The sequence below is a fragment of the Seriola lalandi genome, unplaced genomic scaffold (assembly GCF_002814215.2).
Source record: "Seriola lalandi dorsalis isolate HSWRI2012SDOR001 ecotype SW California unplaced genomic scaffold, Sedor1 jcf7180002054682, whole genome shotgun sequence".
Classification (NCBI taxonomy): domain Eukaryota; kingdom Metazoa; phylum Chordata; class Actinopteri; order Carangiformes; family Carangidae; genus Seriola; species Seriola lalandi.
The window spans coordinates 1,577,270-1,599,757 of NW_019525235.1; the positions used below are offsets into that span (position 1 = coordinate 1,577,270).

Below are 22,488 nucleotides of genomic sequence, written 5' to 3' on the forward strand. Positions count from 1 at the left end.
AAGCAGAGTGAGAATATTTTTGTGTGAAATACACTGTGCATTAACATTGGGAATCATGAAAGTACTTTTTTTTCTCCTTGTAGAATAAACCCTATTGAAAACTTTTGAACAAATAAGCTGCTTTGGAGTCATGGTTATTTGTCAAAGCCAGTCTGTGTGAATTTGAGCCTTTTTTTTCTTCTTTTTTTGCACAACCACTATGCTACCTCAATTGTGGATTCAGTTTCAGACAGCCCATGTCAGACCTATTATATTCTCTTCTGTCAGCTTAAGAACATGGTGTATTCACTGAGGGTGAAAACACAAGTTTGAGGCAGATCTGTGGCCTGGAAAACAATCTGTCGGGAGGTTAAGGAGATTAAAAATGGAGGTCTACCACTTTTTTTTTTTTATTTGTCATACTCTGAATTGCACAGTGTAGTCACGTGTCTCTTTTTCCAGATTAAAAGGGGTGATTGGCAGGAGGTAGAGGGGTCGATTATCCAGACTGCATTGTTTCAGTGTTGCCGCCCCAGATTCCATCTCCCAGGGCAAGGCTAATGGCTGGACTCACGTGCACTGAAGACCGGACAGCATCCATATCCAGACAGCTGGCACAGATCTGCCTCACACTCGCCCTGGAACGGGAAGTTGTTATGAATGATAGGAAGAGCTGCATCAACAAAAATATAGTTAAAATATAGTTGGACCAAATTACGCTGTGCAGTGATAAGGCTGCCGGTGGTGAACATGTGATGTGCTGGGAAGCTGCGCAGAAAACAGAAGGTTAAGGAATATAAATGTAATCAAAGAAGGAGAAGGGATCTGCAGATTAATGACATATCTTATTTGGGTGCATTAAACGAAAGGCTGCAAGAACATGCTCTAAAAATATGTCCTTTGGAGGATCTTCCTCAGTTTGTGTATTTTTTAAAACAATTGTTAAAGATATCCAAATAAGGGTTGTTTCAGGGCTGCATTAATGGAAGCTTGTGAACCTAAAAACAAACAAGCCATGTGCACAGAAAAATAAGCAATTGCCAGAATACCCCATAAGTGACAATAAATTAAATCCACGTTTATTCAATAATGTGCTTAACTACATAAGCGGCAGTAGAATTACCTGGTAACATTATGATCCGATATTAGACAAGAAATCATATTTCCATATTAAAGGTTCACAGACGTAATGCTTTACAAGATTGATTGATGTCAGTGGTTTTTTTTTTGTTTTGTTTTGTTTTTTTACATTAAGGCTAAGTGTGGGCAAATCTACAAAGACTAATCATTACTGGAGGAGCAGAGATGGGAGCCTTTTGTTGAAAGCTTTCAAAGGCAAGTGGGAGAGAAAAAAGGGAAGAGAGAGGAGGACAGGTCCATGGTTCCAGTTGCAAAAAGCCGGAAGGAATAATAAATAGAGCTTAATTCTCTCCAGCTACCCTTTCATTGTAAATTGGCCTTGATTTGAGCTCCAGCTGAGTGTGAAATGACAAGGCAGTGTGGTGTTGAATAGGAGCCAAGGTGGCGGTGCTTCTCTCTGCTGCAGTTATTTATACGTACTATATCTATGTGATTCATTTTTCAAGTCTTCCCAGACAGAAAGAGGCAGATGTGAAGCCACAGCTAACAGCTAACCACCCAATCAGATAATAAAAACCATAAAAATATCCCAGTCAAAAGAACGTTATGTCTCACTTCATGCTATAAAAAGGTCTAATTTCCTCAGTGCAGATAGTGAAATAAGTTCAGATAATTACAGCATCTTCACTGCAGACTTTTAAAAAAATATTCTTCAACTGTAAGACTCAATTTACCAACTACATCCTCCTGTAATGTAATAGTTAGACGTAGTCTGTGTTAGCGCTCACCATGGCTGTGGTCTTAAATCCTGCAATTTTTAAAGGCAGTCACGACCACACAGTCATCACAAGCATGATTATATGCTGTGACCAAAACTGATTTGCTACCAGCAGATTGTAACCTGTTAGCATCCCAGAGCCAGACACAGATCAGCTGCTCTGTTATTAAGCATTAAGGTCCAAAGCTTAATGGCCACTTGAGTTTTTGGACACAAAATCGAGGCCCATTGATTCCCTCGCAAAATCAAACTTGTTATATCCATCAAAACGAAAAAAAAGTAAATCGCCGGCCTCCTCGATGATTCACCGGTTGTTAAAGCAGCAGGAGTTGTGAGGAAGAACAATGTGTTTCCGAACACTCTGCAACTCTGCATGAAGATGTCACGTGTTTGATCTGATCCTCCGCAAAGCAAGGAGTGAACTCATTATGTTATTATGGACTGTACAGCTGATTCATTCACACCCTACAGAGATAATGGTCTCATCTGTCAGAGGACTGAGCACCTTTAATTAAGAGAGAACTGTGAACCTAAAATATCCCCCGCTCAATTATTAGAAGAGCAGGTTATACAAATGATGACACAGCCACTGCAATCTGTAGCTGCTTTTCACCTGGGAGGGTCTCAAACCTCTGAGCAGTTTGCATAAACACTGGTGAGGTCTGGTCAGTCATTGTCTCAGCTTTAGTCCACTCTAGAAACCTGGCAATTAATTTGGACATGTTACAAAACAAATGTATTTTTATTTTAATTCTGCAGCATATTGATGTGGACAAATCAATGCTTCATAAAGGAGGCTAGCTGCTATTTTGTCCTTATGTCCATATTGCGGTGGGAATATTGTGGTCTCCGGAGCCAAGTGGCCACCAAGTACAATTCAGTTGAGTACAATTCTATTGATTTTGCCGTCTCCAATAGGTTATCCTCAGCCCTTTTAGGAGAAAAAAATAATGTTCAAAGAGCCCCGTTGCTATTCTGCGTGGGTCTTCCAAGCAGTATTGATTCTGACTATATAGGATACCAGGTTTTTGATATTTCAAACAGCAAAAACCAAATACATATGAATTGTACACGGAAACTGATGTGAGTCATTCACATCCGTTTCCTGTGCTTGTGAACAGTGTGATAATGTAAAAGCTAGATCACACATAAGTATGTAGTTGTCGAGGAAGCTATTTTAGACCTGATAAATTCTTCACAGAGCATGTTCACACCAGAAATGATGAGGACCATAAATGAGATAATTAAACTTCCAATCCAAGCGGATTAATTAATAAATGAATGATAGATACTCAGAAATATGTTGACACAGACATGTTTCAATTCAGAACATTTGCTCGGTATGTTTATCATGTTGTGGTCAGCTGTTGCTGAATTGACATCACCACTGAGTGTCTCACACAAGCGTCATCTTTCACTGGGGTTCATTTGCATGCAGTTTTTCAGGCTATGAATTCCGGTACTTCAGAGACCAATTATGTGAGCGTGGCATCATCAAGCCCTCACACCATAACCAGCCACATATTGCCGGCTAATTACCTGTACTAACTTTTGTAGGAGAGGAGCAGAACTGATTCTCGTGGGCTTTTGATCTTCCAGTAAGACATCGACAACACCTTAAAAGAATAAACAAGAAGCATTTTAGCCCATTGCATTTGGGAATTCTCACATCTTCCAAAATATCATAGCATTATACCATTGGGGATATTTGGATGTATGGACCACAACATCTTCTACAGCTACATCATACAATCAGATAACCAACTCTTTCTTGATAAAAAAAAAAAGTTTGACAACTTGACAAATGTTCTGAATTTAAGATAATCATTATGAACTGTATAAATAAGGATGATGAAGTACTCCCTGTCCATATTAATTAAGAATAATAACATTGATTTGATTGCTTTATTGCCACATAGGTCAGTGTCCCACAGTTGTTTGTGTAGCTGCAAAACGCAACTTTGATGAAAAGGTCAGCCATTGAAATGACATTTAAATGTCTTTGCCTTAAAGGGGCGTACTAATCATTCTCAGTATCCTAATGAGCAGCACCTGTCACCTCCCTCGGGTCTAATCACGCAGGTACAGGGGATGCAGGTTGCTGAGGATGAAGCACAGAGGGGGATGGGACCACTAATACAGACTTACCACTCAGTGACATATCAAGAACACAGAGCCTAAATATGGCCACCCTTCATTAAATCTCATTTCCAAGAATAGGGGGCAGGCTGTGCTCTTGTAGGTATGAATAATGGAAGCGGCCTCCAGGAGCTCATTTCCAGAATGATCATCACGCTAAAGTATGGCCCAATGATCACACAGATAAAGTGAGAGGCTGACATTCATGATTAATGCCCTCAGGTCTGTCTCTAGAGCTACACAGCCTCCTCTGTCAGATCCTCCGTTCCCCAAGTACACAGCATCAGATGCTCACATGAAATAAGATACATTCTGAGTCAGTCAGATGCATCATTGACATTCGTCACTGTGCACACAGATAGCTGTAATAGCACATAGGCCTATATACTGTATATATACACAATAAGGACAAAACTCGAAGGAAATTCAAACAATATTTGTGTGATGTTGTGTGTTGTTGTAAATATGACAAACCCATTCACTGTAAGATAACTAAACCTTCTCTTCACTTATACTTACAGGGTTCATCTTTGCTTTGAAGGGAGATTCATTTGTGCACAATTAATATTCAGTCTGTCACATGTTTAAACAAGATACATCTTGTTAGGTGCACTGTTTCCTTTTTTTGTATGCACTTGTGTATTTGCAGACAATACTATTAACTATTTTTGGTCTCTGAACATGTTGGATATAAATACACATACATATGTAAATATATAATAGAAATATAATATGGGAATGAGCTCTAACAGATTTATTACTTTTACTTCAATTTATCATTTCATATTTCTATTTTTCTGCATCATCACTGTACAGCAACTATTGAAATTACATTATATTTCATCTTTATGCAGATGTCTTTGCCATAATCTGTTTTTGACATTTATTTGTTATTGTTGTCAATTTTAAATTATTATTCATTTATATACAAATGTATATATCCTTTACAACTTAAAAGACCACAATAAAGATCAAGTCAGTTCTTCATATAGTCCACTAGGTGGCACTGGTGTGAAAGAAAAACAAAATCACTGGCCTGCAACTGCTGCAACTTCTAAAGATAATTTTTCTTTTTCAGTTTACATGTAACCAGCCAAATAAATGCTCGCAACATCTCAACAAGGAGGTAGTGTAAGTATAAGAAGTCACATGCATACAGTGCAGGGTTCATGTATGCAGAAATCTTATAGTTTGGGATATCAAAAGTTGATAATATGATTTTAGAACTTACTTCACACTTCAGATTTACCTGCAGCAGATTTACACTAACCTTTTTACTGAGGACTCATTCATTGACTCATTCAAACCACGTCACATATCAGTTTGTCCACCTGACACACCACTGAGTCAAGCACTGCTTCAAAGACATCTGTATCTCTGCTGATGAAGGACATGGTTTTGTGTTACATGTCTACATACAGCATATGATTTTCTGACAGCACGCCTTATTTGTCTGTGTGAACGGTCCGTCCATCAGGTCATCTCGCCGTAAGTCTGCTGGAATCCCATGATCCCATAACCCCGTCGCTGGTCGACCACAGAATTGATCCCAACATACCAGCTGTGACTCTGTTACATGAGATGTTTCGGACCTAACCGTAATGGATGGCTGGGAGGCATGTCACTTCACTCTCTACCGATGACAAAGCTACAGAGGACTCGGCTCATGTTTCAGTGAGACATGGCTGAAATATTTACAGTCACCAGCCTGGGGATAGACTCCATCAGGCCCAATACAGACGAGAGACCCGAGCGTGCTCTAAATGTTTGCTCTAATCTCATCTTATGCCAGTAACTCACAGGTTGTCATTGAACAGAAACATACTACTGTAGAATCACAGAGTCACTGTTCGATATGCAGATGCTCTAATAAGGACTTGAGATTCAGCTGTGTCATAATGTCTTCTTCTTGGATTTAAAGGGCCACTCCATCAATTTTACACACAGTCAGTTTACACCAGGAGGAGTAATACGCTTTACTATTTCTACTTACTTACTCTGAAACAAAAAACTGAAGATAAAATGTCCTGCTTGGGCTGAGAGACATTTTAACAGAGAGCTTGTGTTTGACAGACTTTCATCAGACAGGAAGGATCAAAAGCAGAATCTTGTGGTTTTGAGAATTGACATACACTAGAGATTTAAAGTCAGGATGTCTTGACCTCTATTGCTTCATTTTGTCCAGCCAACTTTATTGAAGTGCGATAGTAAATCGTTTTATACTTTGATATGCAATGGAGTGCATAAAATGTCATGTGTTATTATCGCAGTAATTCTGCTTCACTGATTCTTTAATGAGATAGGCTACGGAAGCACAAACAGGCTCACAGATCTCAGACTGACCCACTTGTTGATTATGACTCCTTTCTTACCATCTGTGTGGAACTGGCCTACATTGTGTCACTGCCAAAAATGAATTTAGTTCATGTCAAATTATCCCTCCAGTCTCTTTCAGCCCAGCTGGGCCCAAACAACATTACTGTTGTGAGACTGAATAATGGACAAGTGGCCAGATGAAAAATTTGTAGAAGTGCAATTAGTTGTCAAGGGCCACTGGTATTCGTGGACCTTTTAGAGTCAGGGGAGTCACACTGTAAAAAGCTGTATAGAACATGTTCATAGCTCTCTTGTGGTATGTGCTGAATGGCCATGAACGCACCTTGAAAGTGGGATCACAGTTAAAAGAGGCCATTTATGATAAGCCAGCTCTAAAAAAAAAAAAGGATGGCGATTACTTATATCTAAGAATTGCACTGTGATGGAAATGCATTGATTTTTTTACTTTATAAAAACTGACAACAAACAGTCGTGTTCATTAATTTATTACACAAAAACTCAATTTACAATACATACAAGTGAACAGAAATAAATGTTTTTTTGTGTTGAAAACAGTGAATGTTTTTTTTGAATGAGCTAAGATACAAGTAAAACTGGACTTAAGACATTTGACTTACTTTTATGTATATTTACACCATAAACAAATTGACACTAGCAAGAACTAATAATTCCATTAAAAAATTAACAGTGAAATTTGTTTCACATATGTATCTTAAGTATTTACTGTCTTTATATAGACATAAAATGAAATGCTATAATTATCCCCTTAGACAGTAATTTACAGAAATTCAAATGTCCTATACTCAATACAGTACACAGATAGATCTGTAAAGTGTACAGGTTTCAGGTAATTATTCTTGATGTGGCAAATGAAGAGGTTAACAGAAAACATTGTGTTTACACAGACATTGCTGTATGTTAAGATGAAGAACATGTAAACATTTGGTTATGAAGACCTGCTACCATCTTGTCATCCTGCGGTACCAGACCCTTTTATCTGTCAATACTTTGGACAATACACCTCTTGTCCTCACACGCAGTCGGCACAATGACAAGAAAAAGATTTAACTCTGTGTCAATACTCGCATGTCAAACGACAGCTCAGAGACTTTTAAGACTGCAGCTATGAGGGGAAGCTGCCTACATTACTGTGTATGTGCTTCTCAGTTCCTGTCAACAATAATACAGTTGTATCTTCTCATGCCAGAAAACAGTCGCTCCAATTTAGAAATGGCACAACGCCATCTATCATCAGATGGTTTTGAGGGTGAAAAAGACAAACAAAGTTGCCTTGACCAGTAAAAATGCTGCATAATCAGCCGCCAATCAAAAAGATACTGATGCTGGTTCTCTATGTCAAGTGCAAAGTGTCAGCTGCTAAGTGTGCGTCAAAAAGGTGCAAAGTCACACTGTTTTGTAACCGGAACACTGTCGACCGACACACTTGTTGCTGGTTGTTGCTCTCAGGAAGTGCTGCTTCTCTTTCTGGTCCTTGGTCTTCTCTTCAAGATTTCTTCTTCTTGGTCACTTTCACAATCTCTCTGAAAAAAATCAAATCAAATGTTTGAGTTCAGAAACAGTTGTGTATCATTATAGCTGTTGCTATGGAGGTGAAAGATTTTGATAAATAAATAGAACTCACAAAATGTAAGGATTATTGTATTGAAAGAGCAGGGTCCAGAATTAGTAGCAGCACCTTAAAATATCTGCTTAAACATGTAATGTCTTGAGTCCAGTGTAATACAGTTCGTAGTAGGTACAGTAGTATTTACAGCATTATGGCTGTAAACAAATACAACATCTACTGTAATTATCACAGTTACTTTTAAAGAAATAGTTTAAAATCTTAGGATATATGCTTACTTACTTTCTTGCTAACAGTTAGATACTAAGGTTTATATAATTTTCACGTCTGTACAATAAATATATGGCTTCAGCAAGCAGCTGGTTAATGTAGCTTAGTATAAAGACTGGAGGCAGATGGAAAAAGCTAGTATGGCTCTGCCCAAAAGTAACATCTACCTACCAGCACCTCCAAAGCTCACAAATTAATACTTTATATCTTGTGTAAAGAGTAAAAATGAAAAATTGTTGATTTACAAGGGTTTATGAGCCAGACTATTTTTTTGCCAGAGAGTTGTGATTTCCTTAAGCCTCAATTTGTTGACGAGCAACTTCAAACAAGAAAAATGGTCTGGCACATGCCCCCTCATGAAACCACAACTTGTCATTTCTACTTTTTGTATAAATTAAACAAAGGAGATATGAAGTGATAATAAGTGAGCTTTTAATGTGCTAGTAGGTGGATTTTGTTACCTTCAGTCAGAGCCAGGCTGTTTCTTCCTGGTTCCAGTCTTTATGCTAAGCTAAGCTAACTGGCTGCTGGTTGTAGCTTCATATTGTACTGTGCAGACATGAAAGTTGTATCAGTTGTGTCAATTTACTCTCAACAAGAAAGTGCAATGTAAAATTCCTGAAATGTCAAACTGTTGCTTTAAGTCCAGACTGAGTCATGGCTGTCAGCTTAACAACAGTGTTTTCTTACCCCATCTTGCTCAGGCAGCTTGTTGCCCTTCTTCATGATCCGCGTTAAGTGGTTGCACAGAGCCACAATTCTGAATGACAACTGCAAAAGAAAAAGTCTCCAAATCAAACAAGAGTAACATTTTTATAAAACCCTGATTTGCTTTAAGGAAATAATCCAACTGCGCTCCAAATACTGCACTTTACCTTCCACCTGCGTCTGGCGTACTGTCTCCTGAAGTTCTCCAGGTTTACCACTGACAACCTCTTCACCATGGCCTGTCTGGGATTCAGAGGCTGCAGAGACACATTGAGGTATGAAATGGCAGAAGAAGTATCTCTCATGTTAATCTCAAATCAAGTTCATAAACAGAATGCTCATCATCTGGTTTTCTTTGGAGAATAAAAACATAATACAAAGGGAAATAAACACAGATTAATCACAGTAACAGTTTTGATGGGATATATAATAAATAATGAACATTTATTTCAGTGCTTTTGACAACAGTGTGCATATCAAAGGCAAGACCAAAAAGTGTCTATTTATATCTGTTGAGATGCTAAAAAAAAACAGACAAAAAACACTGATAAAGAAGTGACGCATTGTTAAACACACAAGATCTTATCATAGATGTTGTTTTTCCTGTCGGCTCATAGAACATCTCCAAGAAAGAAATAAAAAAGATTTTCAAAAAAAATTAAAAACATTAACTTTCATTAAAAGGGTACATTTGAATATATATGAAATAATGTGAAAAAAATCATTTATAACTTCAAAAGTTACTTTACAAATGGAAAAAAAACATCAATGTACAGTCTAAAAAAATAGACTGGAATGAAATAATAAACCAAAAGTTGTGAACTTCTGTTACATTCCACTGAAAAGAACCGTCATTTTATCCTGTGTCTTTGTCTGACCATGACACAATAAAAACATTCATAACCAATATTTACCTTCATTATCACTAAGCTGTCAAAATAAAAAGCCACAAAACCCGCTTCATCAAAAAGAGCAGTGCATAAGTTTAATCGTCTGTTAATATCACTTCAAGTTCAGAATAATTCCTAATACTGTGCCGCAGTTTGCCACTTAAAGGAATAGTTTGACATTTTGTCAAACGTGCTTATTTGCTTTCTTGCTGAGTTAAGATCAATACCTTATATCTGCCTGTTAAATATGAAGCTGCAGCCAGACGGCAGTTAGCTTAGCTAAGGACTGGGAGCTAAGCTATCAACTAGCTGTTAGCCTGACTCTAGATGAAAATGTAACAACAAGTACATGTTGTATATCATTTGTTTAACCCAAACAAAAAACGTAGTGTTAAGATGACTTGACGCAGGGTTCTGTGCTGCACTAACAATTTCCTGAAGCAGTGTCATCAGTCACCACACATGGCCAAAAAAGTCCTGTACATAACTCCCCATAAAACCACAATGCATTGTTTTCACACTTCGCTTTTGTAATGCTTGGACAAGCAACATGTAACAAGTTAAATAGTGAGCTTTAGAAGCGCTGATAGTTTTTTGTTATTTTTGTTTTTACAATCAGAAAGAGCTAGGCTAGCTGTTTAACCTTGTTTCTAATCTTTGTGTGAAGCTAAGCTAACCCTCTCCTGCCTGTAGCTTCATATTTACTGGACAGACATAAGAGTGGTATTCATCTTCTCATCTAACTCCTGCCAAGAAAGTAAATATGCATTTCCACACAATTCTATTTGTATACGAACTACTCTTTTAACTGAAAAGTATTGTTTACAGAACACAAAAGCAATAAAGTAAATGTAAAGACTATAAAGCTATACATTCAAAAATTTGTGTTGCTGAAAAAATCACTGTGTTGAAATCAAACAGACTCATTTTCGAAAAACATGTTAAGAGCTTGAAGTTCAATAAAAGCGTGTCTTCATCTGTGTGCCTTAGCCAGACTCTGTGAGTGGCTGTTCCTCAGGGCACAGTTCCCCTCCACAGGACTGATGCAGCAGCTCCTTCAGTGCCTGCTTCACATCCATGTTCAGACTGCTGCTGTGGATGCTGCCGTTGGCTCCTTCTGGATGCAGAGAGCTCATCACCTCCTGCAGCCACTGCATTTCAGAGTTCAGCTCCTGCCTCAGAGCGTCCAGCTGGCTCTGCCTCTGGTTGTGCTTTCCGCTGATACTCTCCAGACTGGCATCTACGGCTTTCATGTCCTCCTGCAGCAGCCTCCTAGTGGCCTCCACTTTACGAAACTCATAGTGGATCTGGGAGAGCTGCTTCCTCGCAGTCTCACTCTCCTCCTTGTACCAGGCCTCCTTGTCATTGTAGATGGAGAGCAGTGCCTCTAAGTCACCCTGGAGAGTGTGGTGGGATCCTGCCACCTCTGATAGCCCCGTCTCCATCAGACTAATGTCTTCCACCACGTGGGCAAAACGCTCAAAGTTGGCATATGTGTTGTTCTGGGGAATGCTGGAATGCAGCTGGATGGTGTACTCCTTCAGACGCTTCGTCTTCAGCTGCTCCAGTTTCTTCTCAGCCTCAGGGGCGGCGCTGTCCTCCTCTATGTGGCCACAGGACTTCAGACAGAAGGGTGGAGGGGGGACACTGAGTGAGAGGCTGTCTCATTGGTGATTCACCAATTTTTCAGAGATTCAGCGGTGAATATCCCAGCAGACTTGGTACTGTAGGATTAGTGTGTGACCCTACAGCAGAAGCCATGGCAGGTAAGAGCGCCAAAAACACAACAGACATTCCAGTTGAGTGCGTTAAGTTTCCCGGTTTCATGCGAATGTGTCCAAACAGGATGAGGACTCCACAGCAAAACACTATTCCCATGCATTTCAGCAGCCAATATTGGAGTAGACGTCTTTGAGATTACAGGTTGTTAAATGTCCATGCCGTTAAAAACACAATTAGTGAGATGTTGCTTCACCTTGATCACCTGAATATCTAGACAAAGGGACTATTTCAGACTGCAAAAAACAACCGTACAAGATGTGTTGTGCTCACGGTGTTGATAGCTGATAGGGGAGAAAATACTCCCAGGGGGGTGGGGCTTGGTGGGGTTGGAGTGATGGAAACAATACACTGTACAGCAACTGTTATAAACTATGTTTTCAGCGAGCTGGAGCATATTACTTAACTCCTTTGAGCCTGTAGTCTTTTTTTTTCTTTTTTGAACAAACAAACCCGTTACCCTGTTTGACATGAACTGTTACATGTTGTCTCACGTGTCTGGGTGGACTGTTGACCATGGTTATTAAGAACACCAAAAACATGCCATAAAACAGCATAAATCAAGTGCATACCTTAATCCAGGGATGGTTGAGGGCGTCTTGTATGGTCAGCCGTTTTCTGAAATGATGGGAGAGAGAAGAGGAAAATGCAGCTGAGTAAATACACTTGAACAACTCCGTCAGACTCAGAGCATGTTGGTCAGTCATGCACTGGACTGTGAGTCTCTGGGGTATATGTTGCAGACCGGTATCACTTTCACAGCAATATTCGGTTTCCGTAAAGTCTTTTCAGTGGAAACACATGTTAAGTAAAAGAGAACAGACTCACATGGTACAAAGAAAGACAGGTATTACATAATGCGCTGTCTGAGGTAATACATTTACTGTGTAAATAAAGTTTATTTAGCTTATCTTCATTAGTGTATCACATTGTGTACCCAAATCCTTGCTCTGGATTTCTGGGGACTGATTGGCCTTTCATTCTCAGTTGGATCAGGACTGCACATTTTATGCACTCAGGATTTATGGCAGTGAAACCTCTAATGCTGGGCTTTGTACTGGAATTGTCAGACTTGACCTTTGGCCTTCAGCTGTTTGTCAGCGACCCATTTTTTTTTTTTACCTAGTGTCCTTCTCCAGAAGTTGTTTGATGAAACTCTTGGCCAGCTCGCTCGTGTTGCTGAAGAACTCTTCGTCGAACTCATAGTTCATGGCAGAGATGTTCCCCAGTGTTTCCTGCTTTGTGTCTCCGAGGAAAGGCGACGCGCCGCTCAAACTGGAACAACAACACAGACATTCACACGCTGACTAAGACCTTCCTCGATAATCTCTTTAGGTACATTAAGATTCCCATTCATAATCATGAATCACCTCAACTTACAGTATATATGTGATGACTCCAATGCTCCTGTGAAAAACAGCACAAGGTTAATCCAAAGTTATGCACTGCAACCTGTTGTATGGGAGGCAGCAGAGTCAGAGGTAATTAAAGGATCTTACCACATGTCTGCCTCCAATCCCAGTTGCTCATAGTTGACTATCTCTGGAGCTGAAAATAGACAGTACACACACACACACACACACACACACACACACACACACACACACACACACACTGCATCACGAACAGGCCAAACACAGAGCCTCCTCTTAAAATGTCCTTCAGTGCAAAACATTTCTCATAGAAAACACTTACCAACAAATTCGGGAGTGCCAAAAATGTTTTTGAAATCTGCCCCAGCTTCTATTTTGTGCGCCAGTCCAAAGTCTATGAGTTTGATGCGGGGCAGGGGAACGTTCCTGTCCAGCAGCATTATATTCTCAGGCTGAAGTGCAAAAACAACAAAACACAAAGGCACATTCGTCAGAAGATTTCCTCCAGTACCAAGATTGGGTAATACATAAAGAAGGCTAAATAACAGAAGTTACCTGATTACAGCCACCTTGTGCGTAAGCATTAAAGAAAGACAATGCAATAATTAAAGTCATACTTGTTATATAATATTAAAAGGAGAATTTTCCAATTTTCTGTCAATCTGTCTTTTCCCTAAAATCAATTAAGCTTAATTTTTTTTTGCAAATTTACAGAAGTTCAGACTTTACTGTGTTGCTGTGAACGGCATCAAGAGTGAAGAGGAGCCGCAGCTGTGTATAAACAGGACAGTGGCTTTCAGAGAGCAGCGTGGGTGGAACCGCTCTCTGAAAGTCAAGAGATAACCTATTGGTGTGTGTATCTGAGAGTCTGGACCTCAGCCACAGAAAACAGGAAGGATGTGTGATTCAGAAAAGCGAGACCTTACTGACACGTACATCAGACACCTGCTATATATATATATATGTTTCACATGGTCCTGCTCGTCCTTGCGTGTACGTAACAGTGCAGTTGTTGTGGAGGTTAGGAATTTCATCTCCAACGCGAGACAAATATAGTTTTGCGTGTGATGCACAGATGGAGCATGTTGTACCTTTAGATCGAAGTGTGCGATCCTCTTGGAGTGGAGATACTGGACTCCATCCAGGACCTGTTTGATAAACTGAGTGGCCTCCTCTTCACTGAGAGACTCCTTCTGAGCCAAGAAGTCAAACAGCTCTCCTCCAGAGACCCTGCAACACACACACACACACACACACACACACACACACACACACACACACACACACACACACACACACACACACTCCTGTGACTCATCCTGTGGGCTCAAATAATCTGGAGTGAGGGCTGGCTTCAATTTTATCTAAAGTGTGTTCTCAGGATGTGGATGTGCTTGTCCTGGATGCCTTACATATGTTTGTTGTCCTACTTATGAATCATTGTAGTTCTACATTAACTTTGTAAAGAGCTGCAAACAGTATAAAGCGTCCTTTGACCACCAGGCAGCCCATAAGCATGATGTTCTTTTACATTCATACAAAGGAAACATAATAGATGAATAACTGAATGATGCACAGTGTGTGATCCTGCAGCTAACAGTCTGTCAGTCAATTCACCCTTGCTTTGATTGGACTGAGCTTTTAATTAGTCCTAATTGGGGCCCTCCATGTTCCCAGGCACTCTCTGGCCCTCTGAGGCCTCTTTTCAACACAAGCACATCTGACTCTGTGAAAAACATTCGGTTCTTTCTGGCAAAAAGGATTTCAAACAAACATTTATGCTAAACAAACTCACGGGTCACAGATCAGATTGTGTGTAGATGTTTGGATATTTGAAGGTGTAACAAGCATCTGTTCTTTTAATTGTGCAGATATTGTGACTTGTTGGACCATGCAGTGACTCACAGTTCCAGGATAAGCACCACGTCCGTGCGGTTCTCGTACACGTCGTGCAGCGCTACAACGTTGGTGTGCTGGAGCTCCTGCAGGATGCCCACTTCCCTCTCAATCTCCTCTCTTCTTACGCCCCGTCTGCTGGCCCGACTCTGGCGCTTCTTGATGAACTTGGCAGCATATTCAGCGCCTGTGCTCTTCTCTTTGCAGCGCTTGACTATTGCAAACTGCCCACTGCGGACACATAAAGACATTATTTAATGCTATTATTACTGTTTTTCTTTTAATGTGGCAAATGATTAATCTCTTATTATCCTTTATTTGTGTTACGCTTTGTAAATCATTTCTAAAAAAAATCCTTAACAATTAACAGCAGGATACAGCTACAGGTGAAGACAGATGTCAGGGAGGAAGCCGTGTGTCAAACCCAGCTGAAATATTGTGGTAGAGTTCATCACTTCCTGTTTCCTAGCCAGACAAAGAACAATCAGACGGACCAGCAGTGTGGACAGAGCTGCTGTCCTCCCACTCCAGCAACTCTTCCTGCCAAATTTCTGGCCATCCTCAAATGACCAGTCCACTGAAAAAATCCCAGAAACTCTAAATATTTCACAACAGAGGTGTGGCTTGGAGACCATCTCTCAGTGGAAAATTGTATCATTTATCACTGTGCTATTGTTTTTTTACATGGTAGAGTTTGACTATGACTCCACCAGTAAACTCAGTGTAACATGTTTCCTTCATCGTCACTGTCCCCTAACATAACTACAGAGTCATTTCACTCATAATTGACCCACTGACAAGCTGAATGAAATCCTCCAGCACCGTCACCCAGTTAAATATACAGTATGCTGTGAGTCTCCACGACTTAATCATCACCAGTCCTTGTAATCTCAGACTTGACTCAGCCTGCTGCCACTCCTGCTGCTTTACATGCTTCCTGCTGCTGTGGGCTGACCTGCCCACTCCATACATTCAGACTGTGGAAACAAGTCTGTCAGTCACTGATCAGTCAGTAATAAGCCACAGAAAGACATGAAAGTGAGTGTGGTGTGACAGATAGCAAAGACTTTCTGTGTATGGAGGAAGAGCATTGTCTTTGAATACTCAGTCATGTGTATAAAGAACATGGCTGGATGAAATATACTAAAGCTGATGGACCCATGAGTTTGCAAATTCTGCAATGCAGCAGAGACGCCTCGTATTTTTAGACACAGTGAAAGAACACGCAGAGGGGGGAGGACGAGATAATCGCTGGCAGGCATTTCATATATTTTGGACATAACTGTCCACACAGAGATTCCAGGGTGGCTGTGAGAGGCTGTCCGGTCTGTGTCCACTATCATCATGGTGTCTAGTGTGCTAAGAATAGCCCTGCTTTTCTCCACCTGCCACCTTTCTGCTGCTGTTAATGCTGCTGCTGCTGCTGCTGCTGCTGCTGCCGGGGAGAAAGAAAGGGCCTGCTGAGCCAGAGGAGTGGAAAGAGAAGACGTGTGGAAAGGATGAGTGTTAAGAGGGGCTGCGGGATAAAGGATAAGAGTCTAAAAACATATGGATACCCACTCTGCTGCTGCCAGTGTCCTGCTGTCATATCACACAGCAGTTTCCACTTTCAAAGAGGGCTTACACAGAGATAGCTCCAGCGCATCACAAAACAAATACATGGATTAAATGCAATCAAACAACAGGATCGGCTTTGCGGTTTAAAGTAGCCCCGGTGACTTGTTAGCCTTTCTGTAACTGCATCAGTGTGGGACGGGTGAGCCAGTTTGCTCCTTTTGAGACACACCCTGTCCTGTGCTTACTCAGTTGCATGATCACATGTAGCAGCACTAAGCCTCCTATTAAAATTGCCTAGCTCAAAAACAACAAAACAACATTTACTGAAGTGTATTTTCAACACACCAGCCCAGATCCATCAATTAAACTGGATGGACAAATTCCAATATTATGCAAATGAGTACAGCAACAATCCACAGTAGTGATAGGTGAAATCTGAGCAGGTTTTTGGGGGTTAACTTCACTACAATGTTTTCGAACACTCTCACAATTTATGACTCAGTATAGCTTAGAGAGGTATCTTGTCAACTGCAAGGCCCCAGGCAGTTATTAAGATCATTTAATTTGTATCAGAGCAACAAAACAAGATCAGATTTTGCGAACATGTCCCAACAGGGAATGCAGTAGAGAGGGAGAGAGAGTGGGGGAGGCATGTAAATCGTAACAAAGAGTCACACACGCCGTGAAGGGGAAAATAAAAACAGGGTGGGTGGAGTGATGAACCAAAGTAACATGGAATCTCGAACGCTGCCTCTGAATGTTCTATTCACAGGATATCTGCACCACTGAGACGTCCCAGAGAGGCTGACCCTGTTTAAGATGACTATGATAATGTGTGAATTGAAGAGGAGGGTAAGTCACACAATGAATTCCACTCGCAAGTACCCTCAGGAGGAGGAACAGTCACATGGCAGGAGCAGCAACAGTGTCCTTGATTTGCCTGTTTAAGCCAGACTGAACAGAAAAACCCCTCGTGTTGATGGTTGCAGCCCAAATGCGAGAAAGTGCTCAACACAAATGTCAATGTCGGGGCTAAGGGCTTTACTTTAGTGTTGTTACGACGTGTAGAGTAACAGCGGAGAGAGCAGTGATGCTGGGAGTGGTATTCCACAACGGGCCAGGCGTGCCGGCTGTCTTAGCTCTAAGCCAGCCAGTGGGGCTGAAAGTACCATCTCTCCACAGAGTTTCCACTTCCAACAGCTGAAGGTCATTATCCACAGCCAAGGTTGGAGGAATGCTCGGACAAGTGGCGCCGGCCCAATATTTAAACACATTTCTCAACTGAACAACCTCAGGGGCGGCGTGACAATGAAAGCCAGATTCATAATTGACCAAGCCCTGTCCCTAACCACCTCTACCATCTGTACATCGAACATGAGGGGAGCAGCTCAGACCTCTAAAATGTGACTCATCATCGTTTCTGTTTATCAGTCACTATTATCTGCTATTATTATGAAACACCTCAACATTTATGCCCTCAAACTGTTCAGGACGCGGTAGATTCCCACTGGTTTTGAAGTGGGCCAATGTCAACAAAACACCTGTGGCGTAGCAAGGCTGTATGGGTGTTTGCTGACAGTAACGGGATGACCTCTGTCAAACAGGAACTCCGGGAATGTCCAAGAGGTCAACATGGAGTTCCCTCCACTAGGCTGCACTGAATAAACACATTTTTCACCCACTCAACAGCAGGAATGTGTGTTCCTCAGAGCTGACTACATGGATTCTTGACCTGCTCCTTGTGAGTGCATGCCTACTGTCCGTGCTATAGATAAACCTGGTACTGTAAATCCCTTTGGAGAAATTCTAGCACTTTACTGCGTTCATCAGGAGCACCTGTCTGCCTCTCGACTGTCAGCTCTTTCCACTTCAACACATCAAGTGTGTGAACGCTGCTGCCTTAAATGTGCATCTCTGCCCTTGCTGCATCCTCACCCAGGAAAACAATCTTCTGAAACCTCAAAACATTTGCCTGATTCACTTCCTTCTGCATGAATTTGCCTGATGTTTCTAGAAATTACAAATTGGGAAACGCTTTGCATACCAGGTGTGGTGAGACATTGCCTTTTCCCAGTTCCTGCATTAGAAATTTTAATAATTTAATGGCAAGATTCTACAACTACGCTGACATCTCTGTGAGACTGTATTGTGGGACAGTGGTTCAGTTAAGCTAGATGCTAACCTTAGCATGCTAACATGCTTAAAATGGCAAAGCTCAGATGCTGACGTTTAGCAGGTATAATGTTTACCATCTTAGTTTAGCGTGTTAGCACACTTCACATTCAGTACAAAGTACAGCTGAGGCTGATGGGAATGTTGTTAGATTTGTAGGTAGCCTATTTGACTGTAAATCACAAATTCAAATTTTGACCTTAAGGCAGCAACAGATTAAAAGTTAAGGGATCACTAAAGTGATTATAATTCACCCTGAGGTGGATTTTTTATGTCATATCAATCCATCTATAGTTCGACAGTTGTCATATTACCAAGAAACAAAAATGTCATCTTCATGGTGGCGCTAGTGGAAAAGTCAGGGGATCACCAAAGTCAGTGTGATTCAGCATCTAGAGACCGCGAATGTCTGTTCAAAATTTCATGTCAATAGCATCCAATAGTTGTTGAGATATTTCAGGTCAATCACAGAGTCATGCTGCCTTTGAGGCTAATAATGCCGCAGACCCATGACCGTATGAACTAACCAATGTGAAACCTGTGAAGGAGTCATCACGGCTGAATTGTCATATTCACTATGACGTAAGAGCAGTATTTACAGATTTCAAAACTGAGAGGAAGTTTACAAGCCTTTTATTTGTGTTCAGGCATGCAGAGACAATGGTGCTTCCTACCCAACAGTGCATCCTGTGAATTCTTCGCATTGCTTGATGATGACTATGAAAGAGGATGTTTTTTTCATTCAGCAAGTGTTACATGACCACCACGATAGCAGCTTCTAGTAAAGGCAGAAGTAAAAGTATAAGAGTTCTCTGACCAAACATGCTCGTGGTCATGACCAAACATGGACAAGTATGAATCTGTTGTCGACAGGTAGAGTTCACACAGTCCACCATCTGCCCAGAGGTCCTTTTTCTCAGCCATTGCCTTGATGGTAACCATGGTCTTACCAGTCTTATGGGAGTGCTAGCGGCAGCTGTGGACTCACACTGAGACACTTCCTACTGTATGTCATCATCAGTGTCATCACTCAGATGGTAAGACAGGTACAGTTGTCAGTAAATGCCTCACATCTCAAGCAAAGGGGTGTTTCACAGATAGGTTTACCTAAAACTCTCTGTCAGCTGTGGAAAGAAACATTGAGTACGAGTGCGTAGGGTCCTGTGACATTAAAATCTGTCAACAGGGGCACGGGTGTGATGAATCGACTTTCCTGTGATGAATGGCTCAACAGTTCCATGGAGCACAGAGCATTAAATACTCCAGACCGATCAGTGTTTGGCCCCCTTCATCGAATTTCCCCACCCTCTTGAAAGGACGATTGAGTAACAGTTCCACTTTAGTGCACAATGGAGAGGTCTGAACCCATGAGGTTCTCACAACCTGTGGGCGGGGTGGGCTGCAGCCTCCAAAACCGACTACAAAGCTTTGCCAACAAGACAGAAGAGCAACGAGTGTAAAATTCAGCTGCTGAACAGGTGATAAAATTCTCAGATGAGCTCTATGTTTGGAAAAAGTCCTGTGGTTTTCAGTCACCAACATCTGCAGCGTTTAACCACATTCACTTTAAGTTTCCCTTTCTCATATGAAGACAGCTGAACACAACAGTACAGAGCTCAGCTCACAGCTGAGTTCTCTTCTCAAGCAACATGTTTTCAATTCAGATATTGTCGGTCTTTAAACAATACATTTCCACGTCAGCCTTTCATCCAGTGTTACTTTCCAATGAAGCAGCCTTTATAATGGGTTTCTGAAGAGTTTCCCTTTTAAACTTTTCATAAGTTTAACTTATAGTTATATCAGTATTAATACATCATTCACTGCTATGTAGGTCATTTAAAAGCTATCAATCGGAACATCTTTTGAGTTGCAACGTTACGAACACATTAACACATTTGACTTTAATTAATCAGGCACCTACAATATTGGAAACTCAGCTTCAACCATAAATCACAATTAGTCCATAATGAAAGGTTCTAACAATAATCCATTAAGTTTGTATATAGTTAAATGCATTTAAGTTCTGTGGCTCTTTCCCATACAATAAGTGGTCAAAAAGTCAATTTGGCCTGGGAACCTGAAAGTTGTCCTTATTAAGGACTTATCACTAATCTATAAAGCATTAGTAAATGTTATTAACCAGTAATAAATCATTGTTTCCAACTTAAAAAACCCTGAATAATGGGTGCCTTATTAGAAAGCCGTACCCATTATACTTCCAGATCTCGGTTTATCATAATAGTATTCAATCTCTTCATTCACAGATGTATTTGAATGTTTCATATGGGAAAATATGAGGAAACCCCACTGTGAAATACAATAAAATTTTAAATGCTGGAAATGAAACCGGTTGTTAGAAGTCATGCAAATGCAGCTGGAGCACCCATTTCAACAGCAGGTCTCGGTTTGTCCTGTCAGGGTGTGTCAAAGAGGCTGTGCAGCAAATGGGCAGCAAACACTGGGACATAATGTGTATTTTGACTAGTAGTGAAAGGTCACAGGTCAGATGATTTCCCTTCACACCCTCTCTATCTGTTAACAAGTGGTGCATATGCACAAGCTGCCCTTCCGTTCAAAATTAATTTGTTAGCTTCCTCAATCCATATTGCACTCAGCCAACTTCCTATAATTCATTTCCCCATGGAAAGAGTTTCCTTGATGTCTGCTCTGTGCAGGTTTGATTAACACATTTAACTTCAGCACATCGATCCACCACCCAGAATCAGGTCGCGCAACATCAGCTCAAATCATATTCTCTCTCACTGAACACACTGAGGCCAAACGGAGCTTGTGTTCATGGGGTGCGTTCACTTTTGAAACTTTATCTCTCACTGTAAACTTAACCTACTTTAACAGAGCAGCACTCCCCATTTCAAGCTTTAACAGGCCAGCTGTTTGCATACTTACATACATACACACACGTGGACCACTGCTTCAGGAGGCACGCAGGGGAGAGCCGAATCACACTCTGACTCATAACAAAGTGAAGGGGAACAATTTTCTGGAAACAAGCTGGAAACAAACATCTTCACACTCACCTTCCTAGTTCCTCTCCAATTTCATAGAAATCATCCACATTCTGTTGCTTGAATACCGCCATGCCAGGTGTCTTCATCGATGTAGCTTATCTCCTTGATATACACCACTTCAGGCTGTCTATCTCCACAAGTCCAACCCTGTGGATTCAAAGAGGTGGATACAAGAGCAATGAATATGTTGGCTGCACGTTCCAGCATGCAATAGAGCATTCCAACTTAGAGGTGTACCTACTTTCACCTTCCTGTTTACGAAGCCTAAACACTCTAACAAGTGCAAAGGAAAAAAAGAAGTACACTTAGTCTGCCTTTTACTAGTCTAAATACTGATTATTGGCTTAAAAATTTAGTAAGTACAACTCACATTACTGTGCCAAGCTGGGCAGTATAACAGAGTTCAGATCTTGTGATTATAACAGGATTATAAATTATAAGAAAAGAGCATTTTGGGTAATTAGGGCAGGGTATCTGTTGTGAAACATTTTGTCTGGCAAAAAGGCTGACGCTGGCAACAACATATTCTTTGTAAATTTTTAGAAAATAACCATTATTCCTACTATGAATAAGAAAGTAAATATAAAATGGCAGTTAACTGTACAGCACAGGAATTGACACATATGTGCTAGTGTGAAGAAAAAAAAAAAAAAGAACTGAAATACCACTAACTTCCCATCTAGTAAGTTTCATGTCACACATGAAGTGGCTCAACAAACTGGCTGCAGTAGCAAGTCTTATGTTCTTACCTTCTGTCAGATGCAGAGCCGGTGATAAACTTGCATCAGTTCCCACGTCTCCTACTGCTGGTCGGATCTCGTCATGTCTGCAGTTCAGCCACCAAACTGCCCCTTTAATGTCTCTGTTGTTCTCTGTCACTTACGGCAGCACCATCAGGCTTTTGAATCTGCAGAAG

General features: G+C 40.8%; 1 protein-coding gene across 1 annotated transcript; it reads right to left on the reverse strand.

Moving 5' to 3' along the window:
• Positions 1 to 9,301: 9,301 nt before the first annotated feature.
• dapk2b (death-associated protein kinase 2b) lies at positions 9,302 to 22,472 on the reverse strand. The gene is made up of 10 exons (XM_023422584.2): positions 22,322 to 22,472; positions 21,582 to 21,719; positions 14,824 to 15,045; positions 14,010 to 14,148; positions 13,241 to 13,370; positions 13,045 to 13,093; positions 12,926 to 12,952; positions 12,668 to 12,820; positions 12,118 to 12,163; positions 9,302 to 11,385 (listed from the first exon to the last, which is right to left on the reverse strand). Exons 2-10 carry the CDS (start codon positions 21,656 to 21,658, stop codon positions 10,753 to 10,755), a joined length of 1,476 nt encoding a protein of 491 aa, XP_023278352.1. The 5' UTR covers positions 21,659 to 21,719; positions 22,322 to 22,472; the 3' UTR covers positions 9,302 to 10,752.
• Positions 22,473 to 22,488: the final 16 nt, after the last annotated feature.